Source organism: Hyaena hyaena, unplaced genomic scaffold (assembly GCF_003009895.1).
Source record: "Hyaena hyaena isolate Hyena2069 unplaced genomic scaffold, ASM300989v1 scaffold_104, whole genome shotgun sequence".
NCBI lineage: Eukaryota > Metazoa > Chordata > Mammalia > Carnivora > Hyaenidae > Hyaena > Hyaena hyaena.
The window spans coordinates 1,377,661-1,389,869 of NW_024080736.1; the positions used below are offsets into that span (position 1 = coordinate 1,377,661).

Consider the following 12,209-nt stretch of genomic DNA (forward strand, 5'->3'; position numbering starts at 1 on the left):
GGTGAAATAGGTGAATGGGATTATGAGTGCATTTATCATGATGAACCCCAAGCAAAGTATAGAATTGTTAAGGGGCGCCTGAGTGGCTCAGTTGGTTAAGCGTCTGACTCTTGATTTCGGGTCAGGTCACAGTTCCTGCGAGTTCAAGCCCCGCCATCAGGCTCTGTGCTGACAGTGCAGAGCCTGCTTGGGATTTGCTCTCTCTCCCTCTATCTCTGCCCCTCCCCTACTTGCACTCTATCTCCCTCTCTCAAAAGAAACAAACATTAAAAAAAATAAAACAAACAAAAAACCATAGTACAGGAGAAGGGAGAGCTGGGAGAGGAGAAAAAAGAAGTTTAAAAAAATCCATGTGTGCCAACATCAGAAAGTCTGCAAATTACTGATCTCAGTCATTAACTCAGACACCAAAATGAACCGTGGCCAGTGGCTACTGAGGGCATATTTTACCAAAACCACTTCTCTTTCCCTGCTTCATTTGAACTTGAGACAAGCTTCTGCTTCCCATCCTATCTTACAAGAAGCAGCTGATGAGGCCTATTCAAATTGCCACCTAACTTAGAGTAGCCAGGTCTGCAGAGTCCCCGTTCAGTAGAGGAGGGCGGGGAGGTCCCTGTCAGGGCACAACTACCACGGGGCCTCACCCCGGCCGCAGCACACGTCAGCCCCTGCTAGCATCTAAACCACATGCGTGTGCTACTCAGGGCAGCCAAGCCAAAGCACCCCCGGTTAGCGCTTTCTTTCAACCTAGATTAGACTAAGAAGAAAATCACTCTGGAAAGATGAAAAGTGAACAGGTTACGATCTATACTCCCAAAACCATATAGGGAGAGCTTGAATCATTAATCAACTCTTCACAATAATAAATCTCAAATCTGTTAAATCTGACAGAAATTGTAAACTTATAAATGTTACCCTGAGAAGTGGTAGGCAGAAGCTAGACACGTATCTTAAGAGAAATTCATTAAAGAGAACGTAAGAGTTGCCACTTCGACAAACAGAATTCAAGGCTGGAACACCGAGTCAGACACAAGACAGGCTTCCCACCTTCCCTGGCCCTGTGCCTGAGGACAGCCGTGCCCTCGGGGTTCGGTCGTGTTCAGCCACATGGTTACTGTTCTAAAAGCATCCAAAGGGTTGGTTTGTTTTATGAAGAATATAATATAGCAGACTGGGAAAGTATCCTTAACAGAACCTAGAGAGCAGATTAAAAAAAGTGAGGAGAAGCAAAACTCCAGTGTTCTACGTGCCAAGCAGAATGGTGGACGTAGAAGCAGCATGCAGTAAATGCACACTAAAAATGGAGTATACGGAAATCAGCTCTATCTATCTAGGAGTTGAAGAGAATGAGACGAAATGAGCCTCAATTCCAAAATAAGAGACACCCCACTCTTCTTTATGAAGCATTTTGGTCGGCGCCTTTACAAGTCTGGACTGCCCAAATTAACAATAAAATTACAAATCGGAAAGTAATCCCAAATCACCCTTTCAATATCATTCCTTTCCCTAAAACTGCTACATAGAAACAAGATGAACATCTTCTAGTTTACCCATACTGTCTATCCCAATTTGTCACCTCTGAAAGAGGATAATATAAAGTTAAAACAGCAAAATAACAGCATAGGAATGCCTCACCTTTTACATGCTTCTACTCATTTATATTTCTTTTATTGACAAATACACTATTTTTCTATTACTTTTCTGATCACATAATATCAAATATTTTATATAAGTGTGTGTACACACACACGCACACACACACACACACCCACCCTACCCTTAATTTACCAACAACTCTGGAATTTGGAGATAAGTCACACTAAATTTTAATGTTAATGTTAACATACACTGCTACACTCAAAGTAATGTATACTATCAAGTTTTCAAATTAAAAACAACAAATAATTTTCAACATGTAACTTCCAGATACTTACACTTCAGCTCAGGTCATGATCTCATGATCTCATGGTCTCATGGCTCATGAGTTCAAGTCCCGTATGAGGCTCGCTGCTATCAGCACAGAGCCCACTTCAGATCCTCTGTCCCTCTCTCTCTCTCTCTGCGCCCCTCCCTTGTTCATACTCGTGCGCGCTCTCTCTCTCTCTCTCTCTCTCTCTCTCAAAAACATTAAAAAATTTTGTCATTACTCAAAGTTGTAGGGTAAAGTATATAATGAGTGCAGTCTGTTTCCTAAGCAAGGGGCAACTCACTAACTTCCTTCTTTTGTAGATATCTTTTGCCACACATTTTTAAAAGGCATATTTCTAGGGGCATCTGGGTGGTTCAGTCAGTTAAGCGTCCGACTTCGGGTCAGGTTATGATCTTGCAGTTCGTGGGTTCGAGCCCCGCATCTGACTCTGTGCTGACAGCTGGGACCCTGGAAGCGGCTTCGGATTCTGTCTCCCTCTCTCTCTCTGCCCCTCCCTCCAACTCATTCATTCTCTCTCTCTCTCTCTCTCTAAATTAAACAAACATTAGAAAAAAAGAGAGAGAGAAAGAAGAGGCACATCTTTAACCCAGAATTTCTTAGTGCAAACAGTGTCTCTTGCTGAACCTGAATCTCACCAATAGGCGATAAGAACTGAAAAAAGCAACATTAAAGTTATACCTATTTCCTAACAGTTTGCAGAACTGCCATATAACAACTAGAGGAAAAACATACACTCATGGTCTGCAAATAGAAAAGGTTTGAATGCTTTACATATCATGAAAATAATATTTTTTTTAAATGTGGGAATTTTCCCCCCAATTCAAACTGAATTAAGTAAAGTAGAATTTTTAGTCTGCTGTGTCACTTGATTTTAAGTTCCAAGGTGCCTGGGTGGCCCAGTTGGTTAAGCATCCGACTTCGGCTCAGGTCATGATCTGACAGTTGTGGGTTTGAGCCGGGCATCGGGCTCTGTGCTGACAGCTCATAACCTGGAGCCTCTTTCGGATTCTGTGTTTCCCTCTCTCTCTGACCCTCCCCTGCTCATGCTGTCTCTCTCTCTCTCCCTCTCTCTCTCTCAGAACTAAAATAAAAACATAAAAAAGAAAAAGAAGTTCCAAGGACTAAAGCACTAATATAACTAAGTTCCAGGATCAAATCTGTTTGACAGACACTGAGCCTTTAATTACTGAAGTGCATTGTGTATCTCTAAGGGAAATAAAGCAGGCACCATTTCCAAACATATTTTCAGATGGGACTCTTTACCTATCATTTAAACAACACCTATTCATTTCCACAGAACACAATCCACCATGGTCGGTAATTTTATGGAAAAGAAATGCATGCTCCCAGTATTAATTTAAGGACAAAAACTTGCTTAAACAATAAACAGCCAATCAAATGGAAGAAGTGGTAAAGATATTTCATACTGAAATTCTACTTTCATGCCATCACTACATTTCCTTGCGTGTGCAGAAACCAAATTATATCATTCATATTGTTATCCAAACTATATGGAAACAGGATAAAGCCCAGATCTACTTTAATCCCTCAGTTCTCAACTGCATTTGGCCAACTTAAACCTGGAAAGTTTTCTCCTAATTCTAGAATAAGGAAGATCAAATAGTGAATTGGCTGGGGCTGGGGGTAAAATCAGCCAGGCTGTCATACTGTCACCAATTTAACAAAGAAGCTCTCTTGCTCTCAATGTCTCTGAATGTTATCCACGCAAGTATGTCAGAAAGAGATACAAGTAAGAAACTGACAGTTTATATTTTTATTATTTCCAAATGTTTTATAAAACTGTGATTTCACATCAACAAATCTTTTGCCCTCTATTTTTTGCTGACAAACATCTGCTGTAATAATCAAAAGCATTAACTAGCACTAAGATAGAAGCAGGAAACAAACATACTGTTTACATCCTGCTTTCATTTCTCCAAAATTCTGTTGAGATTCTGTCCACAGTCACAATGAAACAAGCACAGCATGCAATACAAATGTAAGAACTTAAAAACGTCAAGATACTGAATGATTAAATGACATCAATTTTTAGCATAGGGAAAACACCAAGGAAATAAAAATCAGCATAACACGTCAGCTAAATTCACCAATGGACGAAAGAGAAAAGAAAGAAAGAAAGAAAGAAAAGAAAGAAAGAAAGACAGAAAGACAGAAAGAAAGAAGTCATCCAAACGTCACCTGATTTGCCTAAACCTAGCTTTAGGTTTTTCTGTATATAATGTTTCAAAATCTCCTATCAGAAAATACATTTTATATTGGTCTCTTGTAATATTTATTTTTCTTGTCCCTGAAAAATTTCACTATGTGAAATTGTTTTAATGTTTCCAAATTAGTTCAAGAAAATGCTTAATTTGTATTGTTTTCTAGCTTAGAGGTAAAGCTTAAAGAAGAATAAGCAATGATAACAAACTGCAAAGTGGTCACACACACACAAAAAAAAAAGATAAAAAAAATTATAACAGAGGGGAAGGCATATTAGTTTCAAATCGAAGGACAGCCTTGACTGTGTTAATTCGTTCTACTATATCTCAATGAATATAAAATTCATGACAGTTCCAAACTGGTATATTAGAAACTTAAGAAATGAAACTCTGGGGGCACCTGCCTGGCTGGCTCCGTTGGTGGAGCATGTGACTCTTCATCTTGGGGTTGTGAGTTCAAACCCCCCACACCGGGGGTAGTTTGTGGAAGGAAGGAAGGAAGGAAAGAAGGAAGGAAGGAAGGAAGGAAGGAAGGAAGGAAGGAAGGAAGGAAGGAAGGAAGGAAGGAAGGAGAGAAAGAAAGAGAGAGAGAGAGAGAGAGAGAGAGAGAGAGAAAGAAAGAAAGAAAGAAAGAAAGAAAGAAAGAAAGAAAGAAAGAGAGAAAGAGGGGAGGCAGGGAGGAAGGAATAAGGAAGGAAATTCTATTTCTTCCATTCACCACACTTAAAATATCAGTCATCTTGGACAACTTCTCTTCCACCAACTTCTCTTGCCTTCTCTTGCCAAGATCCACAGGTGCTGTGGCTCTAAGGGGCTCAGGTCTTTATCTCAACTTCTTAGCCCCTCTTGCACCCTAGATCCCCTGGTCTACACTTTTTAAAACAAATTCTCCTTCCCTCTTCCTACTTTTCTTTATTCTGTTTTTAAGTCAGAAATTACTCTAATCATGGCTCATGTAAAAACAATAGCTACCATTTACTAAGTGCTTACTATGTGCCAGCAACCACACAAGACTTATTTCCGTTGCCACAATAATCCTCTAAATGAGATATTACTAGCCCCATTTTACAGATGTTTCCACACCAAGTTCAGAAATGTCACACAAGTAATGAGAGAATCAAGACTCAAATCCAATTCTATTTTGAGTGTGAAGTCTGTTCACGGCTCTTTTTCTCCCACTAGAAAAGGAACACATACCTGAGGCAAAAGTAGCCAAGTGCCCTCCATCTCTCAAGGCCGTGTGAGGGGGCCCTACAGCCCTCATCACCACCTCCTTCCCACATCAGTCTCAGTTAGTATCATGTTCTCTTCTCAATGCAGACATGTAATATTTTATATTATTAATTAAGTAGGCTTTCGTTAACTAGCACAGATTTTTGACAACCCTTACAAACTTACTTTTTTGGTTTCTAAAAACTTGTTTCTATGGGGACATGAGTTGTGAGTTACAAACCACCACTCTAAAAGCAAACTTTTAAAATATAACCCACGGCAGGGACAGGGGGGTGGGGGGGTGTGTCTGGGTGGTTCAGTTGGTTAAGCATCTGACTCTTGATTTCCGCTCAGATCGAGCCCTGCCATCGGGCTCTGCACTGGGCCTGGGGCCTCTGCCAGGGATCCTCTCCCTCTCCCTTTCCCCTCCCCCCATGCACAGTCTCTCTCGGAAGGAAGGAAGGAAGGAAGGAAGGAAGGAAGGAAGGAAGGAAGGAAGGAAGGAAGGAAGAAAGAAAAGGAAAGACAGACAGACAGACTTAAAAATATAATATATACGTGTACGTGTACACGTACATACACACACACACACACACACACACACACACACACGAAGCCCGGAACATTCTATTAGAGGTATACTTGAGAGTGGGAAATACATACTGGTCTCTCTTCATGATTTAAAAAAAGGTGTTTCCTAGTAGTTCTCAAATTCTAGTCTCTAAAAGCAACTTGCTAGCACAGGGGTGGGCAAACCGCAGCACGCAGGCTGCTTCCAGCCCACAGCTTTGGAGAATGGAGCGTCACTGGAACACAGTCCTGCCCTCTCACTTCCATATGGTCTGTGGCGGCTTTATCACTACGGCGCAGGGCAGCGTGGTCACAGCAGACACCATCGGCCCAGCGACACCTAAAGGATTCACTCTCTGGCTCTTTGCAGGAAAAAACTGCCAAAGAACTCTTATAGCGGCAAATATATTCTGACCCTGTCAACTGTATCTATTTGGCTATAGGATTTAACATATTCTAATTCCCAAGAGTGCTGAGAAGACCAAAAAACAGAACACAAAAGAATAAAAACAGGTAAAAGGGATCAAAGTAAGTGAGAAATAAGCTTTAAGTGAGGTGTAAGTAAGTGTGGGTGACACTGGCACATACCTAAGAAGGTAACAGCGTATTTGTTCAATCTGGGCCCAGACGTTGCTTTATCCTTACCAGCAGATAAAGAGGAGACAGAACAAGTCCACCTGTCACTGCAGCCCAAAAATGAAATCCTAGCATTTGCTCATGAACAAAACTTCTAGGTCTCACAGATGGGACACTGCAGTACAGTGTGAAAAGCGTCCTCCACAACACAGTCGCTTACAGTCAATACAATAGAAGTTCCACATGAAGTGCTTGTTAAATAAATACTTAGTGTTCACTAAATAAAATAAAGCACCTATAAATCCAACCAAGAACCAAGAAAACACAGGGGAACATGTCCTTTCCCTGTGCTGCTTCACAACATAAAATTTAGCAACAGGCGGTAACGTAGCAACGCGCACGGTTAACTACCATCTTCTGCAGGCGCTCACATGCTGGAACCAGGGACCTCTTCCCAGGAGCACAGAGCAGACCCTATTAAAGGCACCCTGGTCTCCTTTACACTAGTGAATGTACAAAACCAACTTATGAAAGCTTGTTTTTCGGACTTTCCGTTCAAAGATAATGTCCTGATGTCAGCAAAGTTAACTCTTCAGTCAGACATGGAAATAGCCCTGAAGGTGTACTCACAATTACCCTTAAAATAGCAGTCTACCCAAACTAACTCTGAAAGGTGTTACTGTCTAAAACCACCTTACTTTAAAAACCGAGCTAGGAGACCACAAGAGTCCTGATCTTTACTCAGACAAGCTTGGAGAAGCTCAAAGCAAGTTTGTCTGACGACCCCATAAAGAGAACAGGGCATAATATGAACCATTCGAATCTCATCACACAGTAAATGAGTCAACTGCTTTGGATTTTTTTTTTTTTTTTTTTTTTTTGCTTTATCATTCCCTCTCTATCCATGAAATATTTAGGGGCTAATACATCTCTTTTAATGCTGCCATTATAGCATCATATCAGGGGCTAAATATTACCTTCTGTAGAAGCTGCATCAATCATTACTCTTTGCATGAGTACTGGTTCCAATCCAAAGTCAAAAACTATGGTTTGGCGAAAAGTTCCAAAGATTTCTGTGTTAAATGCTATCCCGACTTTATACACGTAATGATCTAATCCATTTTGGGCCATCTTTCCTCCTATCCATTCTTGACAGTTCTCCGGGACTTCCTGCGACACCTGGGTGGTACTATCTCCGGCAGATATTGCAACGATACTAAAATGAGGACGATGCGCATCATAGAGCAGCGCTACCCGACACAGCATTCTTGCAGGCTGCAAGGAAGGTAAAGGAATTCATTGAGTACAAGAAAGTGAAAAGTCTAACTGCCATTGGGTTCTTCAAGGAAAATATTCCCATCAGGGACTTATACTTTCCCATGCTTCTAAGAGACCATGTTAAAAATACAATGTGCTCACAAGTCATTTAAGAAAATATCAGAATGGTTAAAAAAAAAATCAGTTGTGAAAATTATATATTTATGATGTCAACGATACCTCAGCAAAGCTGAAATTTTTTAAAAACGACATATTTATCCTACATCTCCAGCCACCCTGCTCTTTCCACAACACGTTCCTCTTTCTCTGTGGTGACAGCTATTGCCCTGTGTGACCACCGGCCTCCACGTTCCCACTACCTTTGGCCTAACAACGTTTTATCTAGCTTCAAGTAGGAAGTCTTCACGGGAGGGCGGTTACCTCTGAAGGCAATGGATTGGGTTCAAGGCTGAAGTTGAACATTCCCAGATTTTTCATCCCAAGAAATGCCACCAAAAAGTATACCAAACTTTTCCACTGCACATATTCACAGAAAAGTCTGACTTTGCTGTATTCTAAAACTTTGAGTATTATATTCAAGATGGGAAGCACTGAAGAAAACGTCTCATATTAAAAACTCATTATTACAGAACCCATGATTTCATCAAATCAAATATAAAAACAAGTTGTTATTGTTTAAATATCTTAGAATTGCCAGATTAAACAATTCAATTTTTAAATAGTTAATTATGAGCCGTGAACCGCATTCTATGTTCCAACTTTAGAAGACAGAGTATCAAAGGCCTCTTGATGAAATTAATAAATTAGCCGAACATCTAAATATCTACAAAGACTTTTATCTCAAAATCTAAAAAAATTATACCTTTAATGAACAAAATACAGAAATACACTTTAACACAATACATAACCAACTTGAGATGTACTTAGATGAAAACATTTTCAATACTCTTAAGAGAGCTTTAAAGGTCAAGGAAAGTGTTAAGAAAATTGAAAAAAATTACATTCTTCAATTAACACAAAATTCGTACCTTACAAGTAAGAGCAAAGGTCCATGTCTGGTGAGACTTCTTGGTGTTGACAGTAACCGACAGGTCAGGACTATGCTCTACTTTCACTCCTTCTATACATTCACTAAGCTGAAAACAGAGAGCAACTGGTGTTACATTTTTATCCCTAAAAGCACAAACAAAACTTCTGGCATGGTAAATAAGTATCAATAGTAAAGATGCAGATGCAACGGTTTAAAAAGTAGGACATTTTAGACATTAATTTTACATAAACAAAATATAATAAAGCTTAGAGAAGACCAAAAAAAATCAATGACCACAAGAAGGCAGTAAACACTCCCTGAATGAAGGTTACTATAATACCTGCAAATCTCCAAACAAATGACTTAGTTCTGCTCTTTATTTTAGCAAAAGGGTCTAATTTTGCTACAAAACCACTTATCAAGAATCAAGTTCTTCACATACAGAGGATAAGGAAATAAACCAAAATACAGCAAAAAATAAAGTCAAGACTCAAATAAGGTCATTGTTTAAAACAAACAAACAGAACAATGAGGTTTATTTTCCTCACCACTTTCTCAGGAGATAATGAATTCATCCACTTTTCTATTAAGGTCTCCATGTAACTGCCTGAGAGCTGTTTATTCTCATTTTGCTGTTTCAGTTTTATCAGCCGTGAAGCGTATCTTTTCTGCCACTCTGCTAGTTCCTCCTGGGAGTGTGCCGAGGTACACTGGGCCCCGTACCTACAGATTCCTTGCTCTAAAAATCTAAGTAGAATAGGAAAGACTGTTTTATCATATACTTTGTTGGACCATTTAAAAGATAAACTTCCAGCATTTGCCCTTTGACTCTTCAGTAACAAAAACAAAACTTCATCTCCTGAAAGGCCATAGTCATCAAACTGACTTGCACAGAGGAGGGAGAAGAGGCTTCCAGAACATTTATAACAGTTAATCACTACAGCAACTTTCCAAACTCAGTGGCCCCTGTTTTGGAGTGAGGGGATGCTAAAGCAACACAGAACCCATCATAACCACCCCGCACCCACAAAACCAACACTGAAAAGGCAGTTTCCTTAATGATGATACACCTCTATTTAGACAATTCTTTTTAGAGCAGAATTTTCCTAAAGCAACACTGACATCAAGTGGATTGGAGCATCAAACACAGGTATGCCCTACTTCCCAAAATGATATGACCTAAAGAAAATTCTCCACATACTAGGAATTTCATTCTGAAAAAAATGTCAATGTATCACTAAATTATAATCGTAAGGGTTCTACTCCTCACCTTCAAATGTAATGCCTTTACTCTTTTCTGTACTACTAGAACCCTACATTTCATTGAAAATACTGGACGCTATTCATTTGCTTGAAGTTTTGAATAAGAATAAAAGTCTTATATTAGAATCACAATTAATTCAATAGTCAGATTAAATTCTTCAGTGGTAAATTCATAAATGTTCATTTTAAAGGACAGAGAGTGAATGGTTTCCCACTCACTGTTTACAACTCAGAAAATTCAACTGACAATCGAGTGGTCAAAACAGATAAAAATGCAAAACTTTGATTATTAGTTGTTGTTTTTTTAAGTTTTAAATATCGTGCAAAATTATGGGTCTAGCCAATTTTTAAAGAATTGAAACATCAAAAAATTAAAAAAAGATCTTCTGAGAGGAAAAAATGAAAGTTAAACTATAAATAGCAAAATAGAGATGAGAGGGGTTATATTATGGATTATTTTTCAACTGAAAAAATACAGACAGTAAGAAATACAAAACGAACCATGGCACAATGTAAATTATCAAACGGTTCACCCTATTTGAAAAGATGACTATACTTAAAGCTTTTCTGGATGATTCACAAAATTCTTGAACTTAAATTATACTATTAAGTTCTTATGCTTTGTAAGACACATTTAAAATCATGCATTTGTTCCTCTTAAGTAGGTCTTAACAAGCCAAATATTTCTTTGTCTTTCTATTGCTTTTAAATTATTTCTTTAAATATATTAAAGGTCTGATATTCTCATTTGGCCTATAAATTTTCTCCCATTTCCTCTGCGGAGGACTGTGTTCTTCCTCTACTACAACACGATGCCACCAGGAATTTTTGAAATTTACTACTTCATTTCTTTATTTCTACTATAAAATCATATCTGATATCTTAATTATTCAATCATCAAAACTACATATCCAGTTTTCTTCATTACCAAAAATAATCTATAGTAATGAGACTTTATTTCTAAAATATCACTAGTTACTAGTTCTTATAAAAATAACCTTTTGAAATGTGACTTCGATAATTCTTTCCAGCTTAATAATGATTTTTAAAGGTTAGCCCTTCAAACAGAAATTACTCGTAAATTATACAGAAGGATAACATAAAGATAATAGATTTTCTTTTTTTAGAAAAGTTATTAATTTAACATTTCTTCATCTATTTGATGCTCTACTTTAGTTTATATAATTTCAATTTCAATCACCAAAAGTTAGGCAAATTTCACATAAATAAGAGAGCAGAACTAAATTCAGTCCTAATAACCCAACTGGTTTTATCAAAGACTTACACAAAGGCTTAGCAATCCCCATTTAGATCACTGTTGTTTGTAATTAATAGAAGGCTCAATGATCTCGCTTTGACTTTTATTGTTTAATGATAATGACCATTATGGCTTCTGTCTCCAGTTGAAGATAAACCATTTTACTCAATCATTATACTTCTTCCTTCACATATTATCTTCTTTAAATTGGAATTACTACTACTTTTCAAAAAGTGAAGGAAAATTATTTATCCTTTGAATAAAGACATGGCATTGGTTTAAAAAAAAAATTCACGTTACCTTTTACACAAAGTATATTCCTCGCTGCTTGTGATTCCCCTAGGTGGTGGGCGGAAATGCCAACCATTACAAGATCCTAGAGAGTAATCAGGATATAGTCTTATCATTTGAGGCTTGCTAATATTTCTGATATTTTAATGTGTAAGAAATACTATAAACCCTCCACACACATCATCCTAGATGATGTAAAAAGGACATGACATACTTGCTTCTACCAATCAAATGAGTTAAATTCAATTAACCATATGAAACTTAGAAATCACTGAAGTAGTTACCCAACAGCTAAATCAAGCCGATGACCCTGACTCTGCCCTAGCCACTGGTGGACATGTTTCCAGTGCAGTCTCTGCCCTAACAACTGACAGGGGAAACGTTGGCATGCTTGTCATTTCTTAAGTATGAGATGTGTCTCTATCAGGAATTATTTCAGGAATGAGAAAATCAGTGCATCCTGGAAGGAAATTTTGTAGAACAAGTTCAATACTGCATGTTGAGTAAAAAGTTACACATTACTACCCATGTTCTTTAGGGTTTGTCTGACACATGTAATTATATAAAGTCAGTCTTTTT

The 12,209-nt window shown here is 38.3% G+C and overlaps 1 protein-coding gene across 5 annotated transcripts in view; it reads right to left on the minus strand.

Moving 5' to 3' along the window:
- Positions 1-12,209, minus strand: part of HELZ (helicase with zinc finger) — a 160,751-nt gene that overhangs the window by 105,075 nt on the left and 43,467 nt on the right. For all 5 annotated transcript variants that reach the window (XM_039235929.1, XM_039235931.1, XM_039235927.1 and 2 more), the window contains 4 exons: positions 11,640-11,715; positions 9,367-9,565; positions 8,817-8,924; positions 7,488-7,785 (listed from right to left, as the gene is read on the minus strand). In XM_039235929.1, the coding sequence (XP_039091860.1) occupies positions 7,488-7,785; positions 8,817-8,924; positions 9,367-9,565; positions 11,640-11,715 (681 nt within the window). The remainder of the gene's footprint in view (positions 1-7,487; positions 7,786-8,816; positions 8,925-9,366; positions 9,566-11,639; positions 11,716-12,209) is intronic.